The sequence below is a fragment of the Ciconia boyciana genome, chromosome 5 (genome assembly GCF_034638445.1).
Source record: "Ciconia boyciana chromosome 5, ASM3463844v1, whole genome shotgun sequence".
Taxonomy (NCBI): domain Eukaryota; kingdom Metazoa; phylum Chordata; class Aves; order Ciconiiformes; family Ciconiidae; genus Ciconia; species Ciconia boyciana.
Genome location: NC_132938.1, coordinates 30,891,082 through 30,915,325, shown reverse-complemented (window position 1 = coordinate 30,915,325; position 24,244 = coordinate 30,891,082). Strand labels below are relative to the sequence as shown.

Here is a 24,244-nt window from a genome sequence, read left to right as displayed (position 1 = left end):
CTCTGTCTGTAGTACCTCTACCTCCTATGGGGTTGTGCAGCAGAGAAGCAGGGCATGAAAAGGCATCCCCTTTTAATCAGCAGACATAGGATTTGTTATGCACATGCTTAGAGTCCAAAAATAAAACAGGAGCATTAATAAAATGTGTTACTTAAATACACACAGAGAAAAAAACAAAACAAAACCAGCTAATATTTAGCATTCTTTCTGTACTATTCAGAATCCATTTTCCCTTGGCGTACTGGCCACCCTTCCCCTTGACTCTGAGAATTTCATTATCCCCAAGCCATGCTACTTCAGAGCCACTGGAGCTAAATTCCTCTACCTGTTTTGCAGCTCATCTGTGTCACTCCTTCCTTTTCCAGTGACGCCCATTCACTGCCTTGTCTTTCGCCATTTGGGATTTAAGCCAGTTCCTGCCCTTCCAGGCTCCGCATCCCTGTTTCTCTGGCCTTTAGGCATCTGTTTATTCCTTCCTGTGTTAGATGCTTCCTCGCTATCTTTCATCACTTAATTTTTTCTCTTTTAACCTTGGTTACTCATTTTTTGCTACCTGAAGCCGCTTCTATTTTGTGCCACGGTACTTCCAAGTGCAGCCTCCTGAACTGCTGGGTTAATATTTGACAGTGTGGCTGGGTAGAGGCGGTGGGGCTTTGCCACTCTGCTCGCCGAGCCCTGCTCTTGCTACACTGCTGCCAGTGTAACTGTGATGGTAAGTCAGGATTTCAGCTTAACGTTGCTTAAATGCTTCATTGGGGTGGGACACCTACGGGCTTGGCTGTGCAAGGAGATGAAAGGCTTTCTCTCTGCCTATTCTCCATGTTTACTGCCCATGCTTTTTTCTGGGTTTGTTTTGTTATTCTCTTAAACGCTTCCAGTGGCTGCAAATTCCTAAGCAGTGAAGACCCATAAGATGCAAACTCCTTCAAATCGGTGCACTCTGTTGGGTAACTTTTTTAAAAAAATGTGTTACCGTGATACTGGCTTTCACTGTGGTCACAACCCTGGGGGTTATTTCATGCCCTGATGTGACCATCCTCATATCAGCTTGTGGCTGAAAGCTTGGCAATATGCATATCCAGGATGACAATATTCTTCCATCATCACTTGCACCATATTCCTGTGCTTCAGCTCTGTGCCTGGAGCAGGAGCTTGACTTACTGCAGTACTTACTGCAGTAAAAAATTCACAACACTGTGAAATTCTTACAAATCGGTATTTAATTGTATTTATCAAAGCCAAGGTGTGCTAGGTGCTGTACAATTACACTAAATCTGGGACCCAAGTTGTTGAAAACTTCCTGCACAGCAACAAAGCAGCAAACGCTGGCGTTGTCTTCTTGGGCATGGCACCATCACCACCTCTAAAAGCTCCTCCTGCCAATCATCCGTGCAGCAACCGGTCCCTGTAAATACGGCTCTCGCTGTAAGCCAATGTGAGACTGCCAAGGTGACATCCTCGCCCTGCTGAGGTTGCCAGTGGTGTTGACGTTGGCTGCAGATAGACGTAGGATTCCTCCCCGCTCCTTTCCTCTCTCCTCCTCCCCCAAGTACAGGCCTCGAACAAGAGATATTCAGCCAGGTAATAAATGCCTTTTTTTTCACTTAGCTGTGGTTTAACACCTACCTGTACAGGGTTCCTTGCTCAAAGTGTATTTTATTATTCATAGTCAATAGAAGAAGTAGAAATGCGCACTGGTTATCAGCAGATCAATTTTAAATCCCCTTTTCCCTCTCTTCTATATTGTTCAAGAGGAACTGTTAGCAAAGCTTAATACCAAGTCTTTAAGCTTCCTAAAAAGACATGAAATTAATCATGTAGCTTGTTATGACAGCGCATAAATGTTATAAATACAACTGACTGCAAACATTGCAAACAACGTCTGCCTCTGACTGAATCTGTGCAACAACTCGATCGCACACCCTCCGTGCTAACTCCTGTGGTGGTATGATCACCTCCCAAAGACAGACGGCTATCATTTCATTGCTTGATATGTCCAGCAGTTTAAGAAGGTTCATCATGGATGAACGTGGACCAGACTAGCCAGAAGAGGCTGACAGATATTTTTTTTCCAGAATTTATGTTATTATCTCATTTAAATTTTCTAAATAACAGAGGCCATAGGACTTGAATTAAGTCCTCCTAAAAATTCAATGCCTGTTACTAATTAACATGGATGCTTTTGTTTTCCTGTGCTGTAGCAAGTATTTGTAATTTATATAAACATTGTAAAATTCAGGTACAGCTCCCCGCACCTGTACTTTCTCACCAGCAATGCATTATTAGCATGTCAGGTTCATAAAGAGTATCCGTAATGTGGCCAGGACAGTCTGGCTTTGCGTCCGCTGGGGCTTCCCTCATCGTTTTTGCTGCAGCAGAGCATGGCCTTAGGGCAGCGACGCCTCTCTTGCTCCATTGTCATTGCAGAAATAATTGTAGTTGCTTCAGAGCTGTAGCACCATTTCCAGCTGTACCTAATTTGTATCAGGGGAGCCGACGTGTTGTGCATGTGGGAGCGGAGGAGCGGGACTTTCAGGGTTAGGGCACGAGGCTGGGAGGGGGCCATTCGGATGCCCGTGCTCCTGCTCCTGCGGGCTGCTCCTGCCTCAGAGCAGGGCTTCGGGTCCAGCTTTCAGCAGGCTCGCTGATGGAGCTGCGCCTTGGGTCTCCTGCCAGCAGGGAGCAAGAGTTTCTGTCGTTGGGAACATCCATGAGGCAACAAAATGTTGGGGTTGGCCATATTCTGGTGCATGGTGCAAGGGCAGAGCACCCACGTGGGTCCACCTGTGTGTGCTGGTACAAGAGGACGTGGCAGGAGAGTGGAGAAACAGGATGATGTTGCCCGCGCCCCTGGCTACCCCAGGTGCAAGGCATTTTGAAAATGTAGGAAAGAACATAAAGCAATGCTAATTTTGTCATGCTTTATTGATTTCTAATTCATTTTATGGCTATATTTAAAGCCACAATCCTGCAAATTCCCAAGCTACGTATTGCCATTCTTGCCATTCTTGCCATGTTGACTTTGGATGGGCTCCCTCCATGAGTGAGGGATGCGGAGATCAGCTGAATGCTCTCCCTCTCACTCTGCAAAACACAGCTACTGGTAGATCAAACACCAGCTCGCGGCCACTCCACTTCGTTGAGAAGTTAGCTAAGAGCTGCCTACCAGGAGTCATTTGCAGTGCCCAAACAGCTCCCACCTCAGCCTCATGATCATCGTTTCTCTTGTTTCATTTTGCTGTGTGTCACCTTAGTAGAACCAAATAATACTGGTTTTAATTCCTATCTTAAGATAGCAGGTAGAGCTGTTTTCTGCACTATAGAAAGATGTTCGTTTCTTCACAAAGAGCTGTTCATAAAGCTCTGGTGAATATTTTTACAAAAGGAAACATTTGCCGCAGTACAGAGTGTTTTAAATATGTGCAAGAATTCTAATAGGCGATGATTTTAATTCAAATGAAGCTACTGCTAATCAGGAGACAGAGCTTATGCAGAACTTAGTCTTGCAAGCAAAAAATATTATTATACAGCCACTTAGCATAATTGCTACATAAGAATAGGATCTAGCAAAACATTAAAGTGAATGTTTGACATTTAAGCATCTGGTTAGAGTTAGTGGGGCTATCATTTTACCGTTATGTCAGAAAAACACTGCCATGTTAAAGTTTAATTTCTCAGGTTTAGAGCCCATGAGCTTTGCATAAAAATAAGGTTTCCTTTTATACGAAAATGTGCGCTGTCATAGTCAGATTTTTTTTATATTCTTTCCCTCATTTGCCCTCAAACGTGGGTGTCTGAGGCTGACACATTGTCTCAGCAAATTAAGTCAAGCTGGAAGCAAGGGTACAGTGTTACGGCAGAGGAGCAAATAAGATTTACATTTTCAAGGAAGAGTAGTAATTAGGCCATTGCATATTTTATCTCTTCATGTTTATTTTCAAAGCAGTATATCAAAATAAGCATAGATGTAAGTGCTCCAACGAGCAGTCGGGGTTCATCAGGTAAAAACTACAAATTACTCTTCAGTTTTGCTACCACCCACGGAGTTTACATCTTTAAAATACCAGCAGGCAGGTGCTCTGGCCAGAGCTAATTGGGTCTGTAGTTAGGGACATACTGGGTTTCTGTAATAAAAATTATGAAGGGAATAGGCCTAATTTTGAGCGATACAGTATTTGGCATCATGTTATGGACTTTACTTCAGCATGTGAGGTATTTGGTGCTTTGGGAAGTAAAATGAAGTTTTGAGCTGGTTATGCTGGTGCAGATGGTTATAGCTGCTTGACTTGAGGCATCCAGAGCAGTGCCATGGGGGGATAAGCAGACAAGCTTTGAATGCAGGGTCCCAGGTCCCCGAGACAAGACAGTGAAGATCTGAACCCTCCCCAAAGTACGTTCTTGCTGTCTGTAATGTCATGGTGCATAATGTAAAAGATGGGGTCTTGCATTCAATGGTTTTGAAAATCAGAGAGATCTGTTGCCGCTGTGGGAAGAGGATGGTCTGGAGGGTCCCAAGCTCTAAATCCTCATGACCCCAAGAGTCTCCTCCCTCTGGCTGCATGTACAGTGGCTGCACGCTGGTGTGTGTTAGGTGAAGTTGCTGCTCTCCCTCGCTGCGCTGAGCCCGCGGCTTGGGCAGTAACCATTATTCTTACCTGTATTTCTGCATACAGTCTTGCAATGTTTGCTTACACACAATGCTGCTTTTCCAGCAGAAGTAATGTGACCACAAAATCAGCTGACTGGAACTGCAATTATATGCTAATTTAAGGTTTTCAACCATTAAATGCCTGTGGTATTCTTCCTATTTTGATAGCTTTCTTTACAATGAGAGTAATTGTGTAAATTGGGCTACATTTAAAAGAAAAGAAGTCCCTGGAGTTAACTCTCTCTTCTTAAAATTTTTTTTCACTTCTTTGCTTCACTCTCCTATCCCAAAGATGCAGTCCTTCCTTAAAACCTGCTAGAGTACTTCGTATCCAGATACATACTGTAAGTACAGTAAGAGAAAACAATCCAGAACATAACCCTTCGGCTTTCCTCCCCACAGATCTGATGGCACAGAAGCCTTGCCGTGGCTCTCACGAATAGAAAACAGGTCAGGTATTTCCGTCTGCCCTCTTCTGAATTGCATCAATTCTGATTATGAGCCAGAAAGAAGAAGAAATGGAGGATAGCTCCCTGCCACTCTGTGTCACCTGCGGCCAAGCGCATTTACTGGAAGAAAACCACTTGTACAGCTACACCGAAGAAGTAGATGATGATCTGATATGCCACATTTGCCTGCAACCTTTGCTTCAGCCGTTAGACACGCTCTGCGGTCACACCTTCTGCACAGCCTGCCTTACGAACTTCCTCGTGGAAAAGGACTTCTGCCCCATGGACCGCAAGCTTGTGATCCTCCAGACGTGCAGGAAGTCCAGCATCCTAGTGAATAACCTCCTGGACAAGCTAATGGTTAGCTGCCCTTTCACAGAACACTGCTCAGAGGTCGTGCAACGCGGTCACCTCGAACAGCATTTCCAAACCCAGTAAGTTGGTGATAAACCCTTTTTTCACTCTTTTTCTTAAGGAGAGGACAAAACGTCTTCAATTCGTGCTGACTAAAATAGACAATTAATATAAAGAAAGTTTTCTAGATTTCAGTCCCAATGAAGGCCTACAGTATCATGAATTTAGAGATGAATTTAGTCCATTTATTTGACAATATCTCTTTTTTTAGAATCAAATGCATTCAAGGTACTTCATGCTATCATTAGCAGTTCTGGGCGGATACCTTGTGGTTAGCTGTATAATGGAAGTGTGTATTTAGTCATCCAGAGAGATCTGTGAGTTTTGGGAAGCTGAGCTGTCATAAATATTTTAGTAGTACATTAAGGGTTTTATAATTGCCCTTTCTTCAATCCTTTTTTGAATCGCAAATGACCTATATGAGAAGTAGAGCAGAAAATATTCTGGATTGGTATTGGTCTTTGGAGCTGAGTGCTCCTTTCTTCCAGGTGAGCACTTACCCGTGCACCGCACCATGGGGCTCGCAGAGCCCCCGCTTCTCTGACGCGGTGTGGAAGAGCTCCCTGGCTGGGCCCCCGCTCCAGGCTTACCTCTCCTGGTGGCCAGGACACCCTCTCTCTTGCCTCTGTGAGAGACCTCTCCAGGAAGCAGTTTGGTTCCTCCACAAGGAGAGAACTGGTGATGGATGATCCTCTGTTTTGCAGGGTAGAAGCATGTGCTGCTGCTTTTGTCTTGCATCTTCTGTCTTTTGAAAGGAAGGCAGACGAGTAAAGAGCTGCTGTGATTTCTAACAGCAGACAAATGCTTTGGCATAGTGCAGGTAACAGCACTTCAGATTTCAGGAGACGTGGGGTCTAAGAGATGCCCTTTTTTGTGGCATGTATCTGTTGTCCAGCGAAATGACTTCCCCTGCAGTTTGCAGGTGTGAGTTGCGTTCCTAGGTGTATGCTTCTCCCTGTGCCTTGCGGAGGAAGCCCTGGGCGACCAGTGTGGGGCTCCCAGAATGCTGCTGGGGGCACATTCCTGCACAGATATGGTAATGCTGAGGGTCAGAGCATCCCTGGTGAGCAGGCTGGTCAGCCAGAGCATGGATGTGTGTTCACATGGCTGCAGACTTCTGGGTCTTGAAGCCCGTAACTGCTTCAAGACCCAGAAGTCTGAAGCAGACTTCTGGGTCTTGAAGCTCTGCAGCCTGCCATTCAAAAACGTCCCTGTTTGAACTGGAGATGTCATTTTCTAAAGCACCTGGATTCTCATGAGGAATTTATTCACTGAAGATATTCACTGAAGTTGTGGTGGTTTAACCAACCAAAAAATATGACTGTTTTGCATTACTAAAACTGAAAAAAACCATTAGTAATAAGCCCCTTGCAGAGGGCGAAAGCCCACTTTTCACATGCTAGAGGCTTGGTATTTGTGGATTTGGGTGCCCTTGGCCCACCCAGTTCTGGACCTGGCTTTCCCTGTTGAGGGTGCTGCTGTCTCATGGTGTAAGCAGTGGTGGCAGCAACCTCCAGCCCAGGCCAGCGCTGCGCTGCAAGGTTAGCTTTCTGCTGCTGAGGGATAAAATTAGCAAAGTCACTTAACATTTTCTGCCTTTGGTCAGTACTTCTCTGACATGCCTCAAATACAGGTTTCAATAGTAGTGCAGGTAAAGGGACTGACAGCCTGCTGTGAGCTGCTGTCATGGAGATTATGTTTCTCTACAGATTCCAGCCACAAAATCTTGATTCCCTACTGCAAATACCCTTTCCCTTTGCTATACATATAGCTGACTTTAATGTATTTTAGATCCTCCTTTTTGTCTTCATTTTTTTGAGATGATGGAGCTGTGGCCATAAAACTAGCAGCAAAAAAACCCTCACAAAATAAACAAGCAAATTGGAATTTTGTTTTTTACACAGAAGTTGTACAACTAGCACAATTCCTGATTTCTGCTGTCAACTCTCCTACATGGACATGTGCAAGTCACTCCAGTATCTTGGTTTCTCCTTCTTGAGGGAGCAGCAAAGAAACCCTTCACATACATGCCTTGCAGAATTGCAGTGTTGTGAACCATCCCATAAAAGCCTGGCAAGTTTTATTCCAGTGCTTGTTACTGAATGTCCATGGCCTGGATTTCCCCCTCAGGATCTTCAAGGTCCTATGCCTCTGGCTCACTTGGCCTGAGCCCAACCAGGGGTAGGAGGAATTGGCTCAGTAACATGTTCCCACAGCCTCTTGCTGTCCCTCCTCCCCTGTGCCAGGCTCCCCCCACCAAGTCCTGGCTTTGCAAACCCAGGGAGCAGGGGACTGGAGAGACGGCGCGGTGGCCTCCCTTCCCATCAAACCCTAAAGCCTCTAAGGTAGTGCAGTACGAGGCAGTCTGCATAGGCTGGGCTGCTGCCTCTTTGCCCCTCATGACATGGATTTTCCTTCCTCAGGATGGTTTGGAGGGCTGAGTTACCTTAAGGCCGAAGGGCAGGGGAGTAGGAAATCGTGGGGAACCTTTGCTGCTGGGGGTTTCAGCTTCCCAGGGGGTGGGAAGTGCAGCCTCAGTGGCATTCCCACCCGAGGGGAAAATTAGGAGGGAACTTTCTGAGTGACCCATAAGGGGGACTTCTGCAACCTTGTGCTTGCGGAGACTGCGCAGTACCTTTATGTTTTTTCAAGCACAGCATTATTAATTATCACCAAAGGTATCTTACGCCTCTGCCTAACATAATTTTCAGAAATGCAGAAACCTCCCTCGCCATCCCACCTCCAGCTCATGGCAGGGTGGGAGAGAAGGGCACTGTGCTCTTCAGGCACTGGCTCCGGCATGCCCAGGCACAGAGCAGATCCAGCTGATGCTGTTCTCTTTAACTCTGGGGAATAAATAGAGGGGAGAGAAAGTGTGTGACTTTGCTAATAAAAAAAAAAAATAATCATAAACTATCTGGTGCCTGCGGTCAGAACGGCTGAGAGCCCATCTGAAATCTCAACTGAACATGATCTGTGTTCTCGGTGAATAAATTAAAGTAGACTCCGCTAGAGTCACCAGGGCAGTCGGCAGTCCTCGCGTTTCTTGCATGATTCAGGCTTGGTTCAATCCTGGTTCTCAGAGAGAAAATGAAAGCTTGCCCTGACCAGAGACGAGGTCACTGATGGGACAAGGTGAGTTTACTGTTTTATGTTTTGTAATTGATGAGAGAACTTTATTTTTTTTTTAATGCCAGTTACCACGGAGTAGTCCATTAAAAGCATCCTTATCTAAAATGTTTGCTCTTGCAGCCTTAAAAAAAAAACGAAAAAAAAAAAAACCCAAACAAACAAATGAGAAGAGACATGTCCTTGGATTATTAGATGATTTATTTTTGCACAAAAACATCTGACTGGATTCGGGGAATTCAGACTGAGATGCAAACAGCCAGCAGTTGGCTGTGATCTTTTGTGGTGTTTTACTTTAAAAAGGTGTGGTCTTCTGATATCGCCTGCTTCAAAACTCCACGGAGGGCATTTTTTCCCCCCTTGTCAGACAGCTACACCCTTCCGCGATGCAGTTTAGCTCGTAACCCATCTGCTCGTGGGCAGTGATGTAAACGTACCAGCTGCCTCTGAAGAACCACTCTGAATCCTGCAGGAGGCAGGTCTCTTCCCCGAGCATCGCTCTCCTCTGCAGCATAAGTCACTGTCTCGCCAACCACGCTGTGCTGTCCCTAAACCCTCACATCTACCCATCTGATAGTCAGATCGAGTAATCCTCTTACAGGTCAATGATTTTTGCAGTGTAGCTTCGTTTAAGGGATTTAAGCTCGATTCATAATGTGCTACCATTGCGTTGAAATGGAAAGACTCGCTTAGAAGGGGCTTGGCTGGCACAAAAGCTTCACGTTGTGTGTCCCACCAGCACAGAGAGACGGTGGGAAGGAGGAAACCTAGCAGCAGTGCCAGCCCTGCACTGAAAATGAAGGCTCTCCTGTTACTGGTCCTACCTTGGCTAAGTCCTGCAAACTACATAGACAATGTGGGCAACCTGCACTTCTTGTACTCCGAGCTGTGAGTACGCACAGTCGCGCCGGCGTCGTGCTCTCTGTCTGTCTGTCTCACCCGAGCGGCGGGAAGGGGCTCACCACGAGTGTTTTGGGGGGTCTGTCTGTCTGCCTGTGTGCCTGTGCGTGTGTGTACATGCGAAGAAAATCCCGCAATGTCTTGCCAACAGCTTCAAACCGTGCTGCAAACTAGCTGCTTCCCATCCAGAGGGCTAATAATAGCAGTACGTCCCCATTGCTTTCTGCTTTGGAAGCAGCTGAGACACGCTGAGTGAAGCTGCCTTTTTCCTTATCAACTTGCTTTTCTGTGCCGACATTTTCAGTGGTTGTTGGGTTTGGGTTTTGTTTTTTTTCCCGTTTCTGAATCTGTGTATTTTCTTTACTTTCCATAAATAGCTTTGCAGGGGAGCTGGGCATAGAGGAGGGCATCAGGATAAACACCCCCGGCAGAGTGTTCTCTGTGTGTACATGCATAATGTTCTGTGTGTAAAGCTGCATGCTTGTAGCAAAACGCTGAGAAGCCTTTCACCAGAAATAATTCACTTGAGACAGGAAAGAAATTTCCCATATTTGTGTATTTTGCCCACAGCGGAATGTTATTTTCTCTATAACGCAAATGTAAATGTAGCAATCCATGCATATATCTTCATGTCTTAAAAAAAACCCCACCTCAAACAACCCCATAAAACAAATCTGATCTTTCCAACCCATAAAACAAATATTCTATGGTATCATCTATAAGTGATACCAGTTTAATTTATGTTTGAATGTTACTGTACTAGTTAATAGGGCTTTTATGAATAGAAATAGATATTTGTTCCAGTATGTTTTAATTAATTATGTTTTGTTTGTGTTTTAACAAATTATAAACTTGAAGACCTTCCTTGAGATAATGAATGAAATGGCTAATTCTGCTCAAAAGTGAAAAATGACTATTGTGCCTACAGTGGGAATGTTTTAGGAACAGTTGTGATTAGTACCAATGAGACTAATTTCCAAATGATTTTGTCTCTACCGTCAGGCAAAAATAGCAATGCTTTGCAGAAACACGAAGTCCCCTTTTGAAATTCTTGTGTGATATGCATGGCAACTATAAATAATTTAGTCACACTGCGTACGAGTGCTCAGGATTTCTGTATGCCATAGGTGTTTTTAAACATTTAACAAATCTGGTGTTGAGGGTTGCAGCTATGCCCTCATTTTAATTTACTGGCATTTTGTTTAAGAATGTTAATTTAAAAAGAAAAAAACAAACAAAAAACAGTTAAGCCAAGCAGTCTACAGGAGCAATCAAGCTCAAAACAGAGCAGATGAACACTTATAATGGAAACAATGGCATCTGGGACATCTAGTTTCCAGGAAAACAAACTGATGAGATTAATCAGAGCACAGGCGCAGACGCAGCCTACTTGCTCTTCTTGGGGAATTCAGGTTCACTGATTCTCCCAGGGTAAAGGGCTACGACGTACAGTAGCTATTCGCCTCTTATTTATTTAGCCTTCTAACCCACAGAGATGTTAGCCTCCCTGGATGTCGGCAGTCATTCTTAATGGAGTGGGTGTGGGCTGGGGCTTGGACGTGCGTCTTCGGCTGTCAGCAATGGGAGGTGCACGTCCCCTCCCCGGTGCCCAGCCCTGGATGCTACCTGACGCTGGGAGCTGGGGGTCAGGACCTCGCACACCCCTCCGTCTTTGGCCAGGGCAGTGGAAAGCAGCGTTTTGTGGGGCTGACATCATCCAAAAGGGTGCCGGGCAGTTTGAGCTCATTTCAGGAATTTCTCCTCCTCCTCCGCGTGTATTTGGGGCCTTTGGCTGCTGCTGGATGCCGCACAAGATGCTGACGTACTGATCTGTGGGATGGATTCAAAGTCCTCTCTAATACCAGCAGTTGAAAGAGAAAGAGCGCTACTGTTTTCAGTCCTGTTTAATCAGTTTATCCAAATGTTATGACCTACAGGTTGCTACTTCGGTTGCTCCGGCACTTGCATGCAGGACATTTTTCATGCAAAGTTTTGTGAGTGGGACTGCATGGGCACTGGTGTTCAGGACAGCCTGGCACCTGGGGGCACAGGTTTACTGCCCCAACCCTTTTGTGCCCCCAACCCACAGAGGCAGCTTCGTCAGCCCTTCCCCACAGGCAACTGAAAAGCCACTGCCATGTGTAGCATATCTGACAGCTTGCCCCATGGCTTGAAACTAGACCGCAGTAAGAGGAAAACTTTTTTTTTTCATTATCACACTATCTTTGGTTGCTGGCCACTACAAATACTGGCCTCAGTCAGGGCTCATTTTGTTGGCTGGCAGCCACCAGAGATACCAGCCGAGCAGGAGGAGGGGGCTGGCGGGGTGCAAGCGGCAAGGGAAGAGCTGGAGGACTGTGAGGGATGTGGTTACCATCACTGGTGTCGGTGCAAGAAGAAGAATAAGGGCACTGGGATTCACACTGCCCTCCCGCTCATACAGCCCATCTCTTCCCTCCTACCCCATTCAAACAAAGTTAGGTTATTTGTGTTGCATTGCAGGGGTTTGCTTTAGTTCAAGGGCATTTTTTTTTCGTAAGTGCGGAACGGGCAGCTTGGGGAATAGGGATTACAGTATAGCCCAAAGCGCATCTGGAGATGCAGGCTCTGGAATCTGTCTAAGAAATAGGGGACATTTTAGGACAGTCAAAGAGGAGAAATGAAGTTGGGGAAAGGCTGTGTCAGACCTTTGCACTTCAGCTGGGTGCCACATGGGTAGGAGAGAGAGGTGTGTGGCTGTGCTGCAGTGGTACTTGATGGGACAGATGTTGGGTGCTGCTATTTTTAGTTTTCTGTTAGCAGTCTGATAATTGTAGGTATTCTCAGCAAGCAACTACATATCTCCTGACACTGTTGCCTGCACTAGAACCACTTCCCTGGCCATTGCCTGTTGTCCCTCCCCTGCCCCCAGCAAAGATCTCAGCACAGATGCTGCTCTTGTCCTTGCTCTTAGCCAAACCGTGAAGAGCAGCCCGTGGTAAGCCCGGGTGCTCCCTCCTGAGGGGAAGCTCATGGAAACACCTGGCAGAGGACAAGAGAAACCTGTGAGGTCTCCCTCAAGGAAACTCGGGGGGCGGGGGGGGTGGGATGTTGCCACACCAGCCCAGTGGCTCTCGGCATCATAAGGGTCTGCATGGGTCCTGAGGAGACCCCAGTCCAGGGTCCATGCCTTCTCCTTTATATCCCTGTAAAGCTGCTTCAACGGGCATCTGCTCTCTTTCTTTCTTATCTAAAATATCTTCAGAAAGGAAATACTTGCTCAAGCATTCTTTTGAGTTGGGGTATGTTATTCCCCTGGTTTAAAAACAAGGTGTGTGGATGGAGAGGCAGCCTGTCGCCACGGCAGGAGGCTCTCCCAGGGGTGAAGAGCCGGTGGCACTGCTCACACCGAGGACACTGATCTCCATCGCTATGCCTCTCACTTCAAAGCAGGACTTGTGCAGTGGGGTATTTCTCAGTAGAAGGATTTTCTGCACTTTGACGTCAATGGGCCACTTAGAAATAAAATTATGAGGGGAAGGAGGATGCGAGACTAGGCGGTGAATAACCTCACCTTGTCCCTCTGAGGACCTCAGTCATGTGGAAAGCATGGGGTGGTTTCCAACCTAATCCCCCTTCGGCACGTGGCTGTGCTGACTGAGCGAGTGCCCGGGAGGGTGCCGGGCATCGCGTGTGCTCAGCACAGGTCGAGCACTGGGGAGCCCATGGCAGCCGTGCTTGCTGGCACGGATTAAACAGCTCCTGGCCTTAGTCACTGCTGGTAATCCACCAGCTAGATCCACCCCACTAATTTGAATCAAGCCTTTTTTTTTTAAATCTATTGTTTGTTAGAGTGAAATGCACAACCTACTCCTGCATGTGAAAAATTACTTCTTTTTTTCTTACCCCTCTTGGGTTTTATGCGAAACAGTCAAAGGGATCTCACCAAATTAACTGGATCAAGTTTCCCCATATAACTTTTATATGATAACTACTCTCTTAAATTTCAAAACAGCACTTTGGGCTGGAATAGCCAGTAAAATGTTGTTTCTCTGTTCATTCAATTTTAAAAAAAGAGACACAAGCACCGGCTGTCTCCCAGTGACCTTGGGCACGTCTTTTTTACGGTAAGCACAATTTAGGTCAAGATATTATGTGCGCCCTCCTGGCCCCCTACCAGCACTGAGCTTAACCGTGCAGCCAACTTTAATTTCTGTTCAACTCTGTGGGGAAACTTGTGTCTGGCTTCAAGTCTGTCCTTGTGAGGTTAGCTGCATGGAGGCTGGGGAGTGCAGGGCACACATTATTCGTGACAAAACTGATAAGCCTGGAGAGCCTTTTGGGCTCGTGTGTTAGTCCACTGCAAAAGCCACGTGTTGGCCTCCTTACTCTGTGCAAAGCTGCATGTATGGAAATCTGTGCCGGAGTTAAGCTGTGAGGTTAATTAAAGCTGAAAATGTTGGAAAGCAAGGCTTGAATGGAAAGATTCTTGAATGAAAATATAAATGAAATGTTTAGAATACCTGCATTAAATAGCCAGGACAAAGCACACTCAGATAAAATGCGAAGGGTCTTTTCCAGTGTACTAGAATTGGATGCCTCTCAGGGAAAGCAGAAGTAAGTGACTTAAAGCAGAAAGGCATGGGTGCCTGTTAGCTTCACTCCTATGCTACAGCCTCACAAAGGAGCCAGGATGGAAACACGGCAAACTCTGATATCTTGTGTGGAAGCAAGAAAACCAGTCTCCTCAGTTCCTGACTCTCCCTGTCTCTGATGTCCTCTTTGGGAAAGCTTCTGATCCGGATATCTTACACCTTACATTGAGTATGAGCAGATACCATGGCACAGGGGAGCAGCAGGCACTGAGCACTCTCAGGCTCCCTTTCTGTTTCTCCCCAGGCTCTCTGCAAGGGCAGCAGGTGCTCCCAGGAGTGGTTTTTCCTTCAGACTTCTGGGATCTCTCCCAGAATTTCCAGCAGCAGCTACTGTCGCTTCCGCAGCCTGTCCCCTCCCTGCCTTGTGTCTGTCCGCACTCCACCAGTTCCCCTGCGCGCAGCACGCAACTCGTGCGCACGGTGCCGAGTCTGCACGAGGCTTCGGGACTCGGAGCCCACCGTCCTCAGCAGGTGTGGGAGATCCTCAGGCTTCGTGTCGGGAGGATGCTGCAGCCAGGGCTGAGTTTGGCTGCTGTGTTCCATGGGTTTCTTACAAACGAGCGAGGTAGGGTGCTGTTGCCAGCACAAGTCCCTGTGGTACCGATGACGTGCAAAGGGGGAGGCAGTGGCAAGGACTTAGGGAGCAAGCTGCAAACCATCCCTCGTGCTGCCACGAGCCATACTGATTGGGAGCATAACTGCCAGCCAGAGGAAGGAGTTTATGTGAGAATTTCAGTTTAAAAAGCAAGAGGTCATCTTCTTACATTCATCTTCATATTCCCAGCCCTTTGAACTGCACAGTAAAGCTTGAAATTTTAGTATCAATATAGCCTGAATGCCCCCAGGCAGGTGCCCATGTAGGTGAACTGCAAATATACTGTATTATTCTTAAAAGTATAGGAATTGTAATCTAAACTCATGGTGTTGAGGTGCCCAGTATGAATTTTCTGAACACATTAAGCATTGTATTCAGGAGCGTTTGATACAGACTACGCTGCTAGCATAGGAGGTGCAGCAGAAAGTAGTTGTTTCCACTGACCACAACCATTCTGGGTCCAGTCACTCTTTGACCAAGGACTAATTGCACTCTGCCAAATATGCGGTGTTTTCCCTTTAGCAGGACAGTGGGGTCTGGGTCTCTCCCCCGCCTTCTGCCACCCTTTCCCAGAGATGGTACCTTTCCTCGGCCGGGTTAGAGAGTGCTGCATTTTCGTGGCATGAGTAAGTGTTACTGGTTAGCATCTTTTTCCCCAGTGCTGTGATTCTAGGTGCAGAAATAAATTTGTCTGGAACAGCTCCAGCAACCAAAAACCCTTTGAGAGCTTTAGGAATTTATTGGTTCTGCCTAGGAATTTTGTGTGTAATGAAAGTTGGCATTTCAGTTATACTTTGAGAAAGATCCTGCTTTATTCCTTCTGTGCGTGCCTGAAACTCGCCTTTACTCCGTTCACAGCTACCTACACACACTTGAGATCAGAATTAGACCTTTTCCTCTGCTGGCACGTTTTCTCATGGCTGAAGCCTTCTCACACCTCTGGAAACGGCTGACGTTGGCCAGTGTCGATCTCAACAAATACATTTTGTTGCCAAAAGTAAACCCTGAGTCAGCCAAAAAGGTGAAACCCTGCCAAGCTGGAAAGGCAACGCAATAATTATGGTTGGCAGAAAGGTTTCTTTTCATGAATGGGTTCTGTCTCAGTTATGTCTGATTTTTGTGTAGGCTGCTCATAAGAAGTGTGCTTACATGCCTTGCCCATGTAACGGGAGCACGGAGGGGGCAAACCTTATCCCACTCAAAGGCTGGTTCTGGAATGGAGACCAGAGAGGGGGAAGCACTGGGGCAGCCCTGGAGGGCCAGTGGGGTCGGAGGAAGGAGCAAGGCGATGGGGGTTTTGCAGGAGGTCGGTGGTTACTCACAACCAACAGACTCTCATTTCTCATCTGACATTAAGCCACACAGGCAATATGCTGCAAGTTTGGCCGACCTCTGCATCTCTCTGACAATTAACCTAGTTTAGCACTGGCACTGGCAGCATGACAAGGATATTTTTCCTTGAGCTATTTCTCTGACAAATCTGGCAGAACTGGGCTGTCCTGCAACGCGGGGATAAACACTACTCTTGCAGATCTCTTATGCCTGTCATAGCTTAAATCCTCCTCTGAATACTGGGTCTGAGATCAGCTGCGATGCAGCTCGTCTTGCTGTAGGGAAGCAAATCAATAGGTCTGAGGGTCTTCTTGGGTTTTTTTAACACTCTTGACCTTTTGGGGAAATCTGCCTTCAAGGTCTCCAGACTACAGAGCAGCCGGCTGTGTTTTGTGACCTTCTCCATGAACAGAGCTATCGTTCAGGAACTAGAACTGATTTTCTGCATCTTGGCATGTGACTGCATGTCCAAACTGCACCCCTAAGCCATGTAGTGACTGGGTGCACGAGGATGCCAACAGCACAGGACACAAAAGCAGAGGTTTTATAGTAACATCACTGGCAATGTTGGACTAAGAGCATAGCCTGTGTGACAGCATAGATGTGGCTGCTTTGGGCTTCCTATTTCAAAAGGAGGGTCCAGGCTGGTCCCTCTGTGTTGAACTGGTACCTCAGTGGAGGTATCTGTTACTCAGTGACATGTCATATGTCATGACTAAAACCCCACTGCCACCAAAGGATTCCTGGCTTGGAGCTGAAGTCTATTTTGGGATCAAGAATGTGACCTTTTTTTAAAACATCTTAGAAGGCTGAATTCACCCCTAGGCATCATCAGAGTTGCAGCTGGTGAAGACTGAATTTAGCCAGTGAATCCTTGGGCTTTCTCTAGAACATGCTTTCTCCATTCATATAATTTATTAATTGACAACAGATTCTGAATATAGATTAAAGCAAGTTCAGAAGCAACCTAGTGAAACGGCTGGAGATTGCAATAGATGCTGTATAACTTTTACAAAAAAAAAATTAACTGTGAAGCATCCATAACTTGTACATATAGTACAATATGTCCTCCCAATATTAAGGAAAAGAGGCTGACTGTAACAGTAGGCAAGTCAAGCCATATTGCTAGGAAGTTTCTGTCTCCTTTCTCTTGAATTTCTGTTGGCAGCACCATCAAACTTTATTCTTCTCAGCAGTGCAGGCAGACAATCAGATTTGTAACGATCACACATAGCATTGACTGCATCTGCTCTGGTATTCATTCCCTCTTCTTTTTATCAAGACACTGAGCTGAGTATAATGGATACCTAGGTGAGGAGGAAATAATCACCGTTGACTCCTCTGTCCTTGTGGAGTTGTCTTGCTCCATGACACTGCTGTGATACACAGGATGAAGTCAGGTTAAGACAAGGTATCATTTTTTATTTGCTCTTCTACTAACTCACTGCATATTATTTATCTAAATAATGTAAAATAATTGAATAAAATGTCTATAGTGGTATAAATTTCAGCTACAAAATTCGATCATCAGTATATTACTTTTGGATTTATTTTTCCCTCCTTGACTCTCTTGAAATCATGTTGGCAGGAAGCAAGTGTTTTAGGTCAGCAAGTCATTTCACGTGCACCTATTGGGAAGCTTACACCTCTCTCTCTATTACGCATTGCAGTCCCATCATTCACTAGATAGTGTGTAGTACATTCTTAATGTAGAATTTCAATAATTTGGTAACCTCTTAAGTAGAGGACGAGGGGAATCTGACATGCTCTAAGGATTGTATTTTCCTTTCTCCTCTGCAGAACTTAGTAAACTGTTAAGATTAGTAGACTGATGGCCTCGTGACGTTTTGTGTTTTATTAAGAAGAGACAGTACTATTTTTGAAAGCATAATTCAGGTATTTTCTTTTCTCCTCCCATATGTGATAAGCATTACTGTTATATGTTATTTTTAACATTCAGTTAGCACTGATGATGTCCCACTGTTTTTAACCTTCCTTCCCATGTAAAATGAGTAGTGGAATGGTGTCATAGGAGCATCCGCAGTGGCTCCTTCACTTGTGGATTTTATAACTCAACAGTATGAAAGGCCAGAAAACGTCCCACGTGGAGCAGGCTCTTACGGAGAGGAGATGGGCATGATTAACCAAATCTGTGCTGTGATCCACAGGAGACCACTGGAAGCAGAGAGTCTGCTGTGCTGCTGCTACTATATGAGGATGTGTAGGTTGATATGGATGAACAAGGCTGTTTCACTTGATATGTATGAGCATCTCCTGCCAAGAGGCTAAATTACAGTCAGAAATAAGCACTCTATATGAAGAGCACATGTTGCAACACAGCCCTTCGCCAAACAGGTTTTGCAGTGGGAGCAGGAATCCCAGAAGGTGGTTGTGACTTGCCCTTGTCAGCTCCCAAAGGAGCCTCACCACTGGTTCTGGTTTAAACATCTGGCACATCTCTCCTTCGAGCATTACTACCTGGTTTGTAATTACAGCAGGAAGATGGCACTGCTGGAGAAAGGCTGAATGCAATTCTTTCCCAAATGCAGTGTGTATATGCTGGTGTTTCTTTTTTGTTCTTGGCACTGCTACAGTTACAGTTGTCATTGGGATCTGTTGTGGGGATGAGCACAGTTGAAAGTGCCAGTTGCTGCTACTTTGCCCCAACCCAGACTGTGATGGAAATATTGATACTAGTAATATTAGTAAATCAGTCTGGAAATGCTGAGAAGATCCTGCCATGGGTGCCCAGTGGTGGCTACTGCAATCCATGCTGTCCTCGTGCCCCTCTGCTGCAACCCGGGCCCTGGCATAGGACTGGCAGAGTCCTGCGCATCCTGCACAGCCTCCAGTGTTGGGGACATGTTGTGTTCTCCACCCCTGCTTTCCACCTGATCTGTGCTGTCGTGGGTCAAGGGTATGGCCATACAAATGTACTTTCCTTGATGCTGTGTCTATAAATTTTCTCAGTGTCCATTTTTAAATTGCATTTACATTTTGCATATCTTGGTGATTTTTAGTGGATTGAGTGTGTCATTTCTAGCAAACATGCTGCTTCCATTTTCTTCCCTCAGAGGAGATTAAATTCCAGTACATTCTTGTTTTATCCTTCCAAGGCATGAGTGTAATGAAGTTGGACAGAAATGGTTGCTGCATTTCACTTTTTTTCTGCTCTTTCCCCAGTGGTCTAAGCATCTGTAGGTTCGAAGGCACTTACAGTTATGGTCTTTGAGTTCAAAATAAATCAGAAGAGAATAGACCAAAACAGGACAGAGCATTTAATAAGATATATAGTGTACGTATAAACTTGCACTTAATATGTTGAGCTGACAAAGCAGATAAATGCAAAGTCCCACAGATCTGCCTTTTTTGTAATCCAGGCTTGAATAATAGTAACATGACCCAAGTGAACAAAAGAAATTTATAAAGGGAGGCTGAGACCAAGTAACCCTCTTCTAGAGCTGATAAACTGTAATCCGTACCAGATATTTCCAAAACGCACTTGCTCCTGTTCCACCTACATCACAACACAATCTGCCTGTCTTCCCTTCCCTTCCCTTCCCTTCCCTTCCCTTCCCTTCCCTTCCCTTCCCTTCCCTTCCCTTCCCTTCCCTTCCCTTCCCTTCCCTTCCCTTCCCTTCCCTTCCCTTCCCTTCCCTTCCCTTCCCTTCCCTTCCCTTCCCTTCCCTTCCCTAGATGCTGAGTTACATTCCTCATATTTTTGCTAACTCAGTATTGCAGAGGTTGACAGTCTCTTTCTTAGAGAGAAAATGAATTTCACAGATTTGTGATAGTCTCCTTGCCTTTTGTTAAGGTCTGCTAATTGTTGTTCAGATCTTCCTGTGCTTCATGTCTCCTCTGTTTTTCAAATCCCCAGCAAACAGAGGTTGACAACCAACGCAAAAAATACCATACTGATGTTGTGCCCTGTGGTGCTTTACAACACCAAGAGAACTCACAGCTGACAGCATGAAGGTTTTTTGTCTGTGATGAGAGCTTGATTTGCTTGCGTGTTGGGTAAAAATAACAGTTTGCTTTTAAATAGGTGCTTATCTTTTTTCAGTGTTACATAAACTCTCTTGACACTACCTGCCAAGTGTGAATCAGCTGCTTCTGCCCTATGTATGTTTTGAGAGAAGATGCAGGTTTGAAACTCTTTAAATAGGAATCTTCCTGTTGGTTCCCTTGACATGACTTGTAAAGCCCGTTCAGTCTCTGTTATCACCAGTGCCAGGCTGCGTTTTGGTTTCTGTAGCCATTTTCCACCTGGCTGCTCCTGGCTATCCTAAATCTTTGTCTTTAGCTTGCTTCCTCTCAATTCCTGTTTTCTTTACACCTCAGCTCTTGCCTCTCCCACACGTCTGCCCTGCTCAGCACAGCAGTACCAAGGGATCAAGGTTAGCAGGGACGCATGGTCTTGAACATTGCACATCATGACGGCAGCATGTTTCCCTTGTCTGGTGGAGAAGAACTGAACTGGTTTAAAAACATAGGGCTCTCTTGGACACAGACTCCATTGTAACCACTGCAGTAATTGCACAGAGTCAAGATCAAATAAGGACTGAGTATGCTGGTCCTGGATTTAACTGTGGTAGGTGAATGGAGATCACCTCTCTCTAATTTCAAAGTCACTTGAACCTGGTAATTTCAGTCAGTCCATGGAGAGGCACGTCTGCTGGGGCTGCACGAGCCCCGTCCTCCTCCTTGTAGCAGTGGTGAGGCCCCATCAGCTCCCTTCTCTTGTCTCCAAACACATGACTGGTCTGTGAAATAGTGAAATAGTCAGTGAAAGGGCTATTGCCTTGAGTGTCTTGTTCAAGGAGAGTAAAGAGGAAAGGGAAAGAGACAAGGGAAAGAGAGAAACTGGCTGACTGTGATCTGTCGGGGCCCCCTGTGGTTAACTCCAGTGACGCTGAGCACGCCGAGCCATGTGTCTTCCATCTCCTTGCACCATTGCAGCACTGCAAAACTCTGAGATGGTTATGCTTCTTATTTTAAATTATGGATTAATGTTTCTTATTTTAAAATTATGGATTAATGTATGAGTAAACTGTGAATTTAAGCTGTGGAGCTTAACTTCAACAAAACATGCAGAGTTGAAGGCTAAATACAAAGAAAGCTTTATGGATTGACCAGGTTTGGTGAGACTTTCTTTATATTAACTTCACTTCGGCAGTCCTGGTGAACTCTAAACATTTATCTGTTAGACTAAACATAGGTTAAGCCAAGCTGTGAAATAGCTCAATTGTAGAACTGACATCTAATCAGAGTTTTATCTACTGATCCTCTGCCTAGTTCAATTACCACCTGGACTGAAATCCTTAGAAGAGCTGCAAACTGTCCTACAAAACCCACTACAAACAATGAAATAAAATAAGCCAAGAAAATAGGAGTCAAAAGTTCTCCCGCTATATTGTTCAGTCCCTCTTACCTGGCTGATTCGTTTGGTTCGAGGGCCTCCATCTCTCGTTACTCTATCTGCTATTTCAGTACTCAGACAGAGGAAGCTATGGAAGATGGAAGAAGTGAAAAGAATAATATCAATGTGCTTGGTTTTTTCCTCATTTAGATTAGTTCTGTATAGATATTATTCCACTGACTTCAGCAAATTACTCTCTTGATTTTCATTGGAATGTATTAGGAAGAAAATGAGGTTTTGCATACACGGGCAAACATCTATTTTTTACATGTATATAGCAGAGAGATAAAGTTGTAGTGATACAAAAAAATATTTGGGGGGAAAACCACACTGATTCACACCACATTGTTTTTAGCAGAAACAGCAGTTTTAAAAAACAGAATATCCCTTGAGGGCATGTGGGTGAATAAGTTGAAACAATACAAATAAAATGTCATAGACTCCAACTTCTGCAATCTCTGTAATAACCACCCCCCAAAAAACCCCGCACATCCCTGTGTGGGAGCTTTGTAAAACCTCAGACTCCACTTTTCCTGTCCCTTGTGACAATGGTAGCTCCATGACAACATATCTTACAAAATTGTGACTTTTCTCCTGGTTTTTTGTTGAAATTTATCTCCCAGCATTGACACGAACAAACTCCATGACTTTAACACTGACCAGAAAGTCCCTTTGAAGCAGGATGTTTTCAGGAGAGTAGCAGGACTGACGATAAAATAGCAACCCACCACTGCGTGGTCAGATCTGCAGCTAAAGGGAAAGAGTGCGGAAAGGTGCCTGTTTGCCTCCAGCCTTGAGTCTGGTCCTTGTAAGGGTCATCCACACCACTCCAGAAGGCCTCAAGGGGTTTAGAGGATGAATAGACTTGCTACCTGTCTCAGAAGCTACTGAAGGAGCTGAACGGTGCAGCTATAGGCGGGGGATGGATCCTGTTCCCCTCCCACCACACCTCTGGTTGACCACAGTGATGGGCATGAAGTAGGAATCATTTTGATGTCTCCATTTCATCTCAGTGTCCTGGGCACAAGGAAGCAGAGGGTTCAGGTTTGGTTTTTTTTCTGTTGACTACAGGGAAATTCAGGGCTTACGGTTTGGGTCGTCTTCATTCAAAAAGCTTCTGTGCAATTTTTTCCCCATCTCCTGGCAGTGCTCGAGAGTGGGATAAGTCTGGCACCGTATGACACAACTCACAAGCTGCCGTGGTTCCCTGCGTAGCCATACACCGGCAGGATTTCAAAACAACCTTGAGATCGTGTTTTGCCCCCGAAGGTGCATGACGTCCTGCAGAGCCCAGGGATAGCGTTTTGCTATTTGTCTGGGTGCTGGTGAGAGGACGGGCCCCGCACGGACCTTCCCTGCGGCGGGCAGCTTGCCAAGGGGGCAGACAAAGAGAGAGAGGTGGGACCATGGGTATGGCCTGAAATCCTCCTGCCAACGTTCCCTGGACGTGGCTGTGACCAGGCAGGAGAGGGCTGATACAGGGCTACCTCAGCTGCAGCATCTGCGCTGAGACATGCCTGTGCTCTCCTTCATCAGAGAGAAACAGGGAAACTGGATCCTAAGTGATTTTATAATGTACATACCTGTTTTTCAAGCGGCGTTTGCTATTTGTAAAGTTAGTCAGACCTGGGCTTCCTGAGCAGTGTTTTCAACAAAAGGTTATCACTGTTTATTACACAATAAATGTAATAATCACAAGATTATTCTGGAATCCCCTATTGTGCTGTCTGCCGATGACAACTCCCTCGGCACTTTTTTTTCCCCTCTGACATTTCCAAGAAGAACAGCTGTGCTGCCTACAGTCCCCTGTACCAGGGAAGCAGTTGTTGATGTTATCCTCCCCTCCCTTCTGACTGCTTTGCAAAGAGCACTCCTTCCAGGTCTTCTGAAATAGGCATGTTGAAGAGAAATGGTCCTTGCCCTTGCAAGCCAATGGTGAGCTGGCAGGGCCAGGGCTGAGCACAAAAATTTGGATGATCTGTGATTCTGTGTCTTTAGCAACACTTGGACGCAGCTCCAGAGCTTTGTTTCCAGTCCCAACCTCTTCTGTGCTTTTAGAAGGTAGATGGGTGTCTGTTATTTTCATTCCCCGCTCTCCTTTTTGCTAGAGATGCTGAGATATCTGAAGGGGAATAAAAGTGCTGTTCCTACAGTTAGGGCTCTACGGGACTGCTTTTATTCTTATTGCTTTTTGTGCTATGGCAGTTTAAAGAGCCCACAAATGAGCCAAATCTGTGTTGTGGGAGACATTGAACAAAAACATAGTAAGCCCTAAGGACTTTTTATTACACATGAAAGAAAGCGAACCTCTAACTTGTTTTAAAGATGTGGCACGGTGAAGGGTAGACCCTAGCTCTCACAGAGCTCCAGAGCTTGAACTACAGGACAATATCACCTCTTAACTGATCCTGAACCACTGCTAGACACGGCTGATCAAATGAATCACCTTTTACAGAGTCAGGTTCTTTTGCAAAGGATGCTGTCAGAAAAGTCTGCCTACTGAGTTGGGACATCTTTTTACCCCTAAAGTTTTATTAGGGCAACAGAGTTAAAATGGTACTTTTAAGAGGTTCATTAACAGAAAACAAGTTATCAAAGGAAAGAAAAAATTGGTCTATTTTTCCCCCAGCAACAGAAGGGTCTCTTGCTTCACTTCCCTGCGTTACTTATGTCCATTGTCAGGAATGTCTGTGCTTTGTTACGCCTGATTCTTTGTGGGCTAAA

The 24,244-nt window shown here is 45.5% G+C and overlaps 1 protein-coding gene across 1 annotated transcript in view; it reads left to right on the top strand.

Annotated features, from left to right (window-relative positions):
• LNX1 (ligand of numb-protein X 1) overlaps positions 1-24,244 on the top strand; it is a 138,619-nt gene that overhangs the window by 63,541 nt on the left and 50,834 nt on the right. Inside the window, exon 2 of the mRNA XM_072863138.1 lies at positions 5,051-5,531. Coding sequence (XP_072719239.1) covers positions 5,146-5,531 — 386 coding nt within the window. The 5' untranslated portion in view covers positions 5,051-5,145. The remainder of the gene's footprint in view (positions 1-5,050; positions 5,532-24,244) is intronic.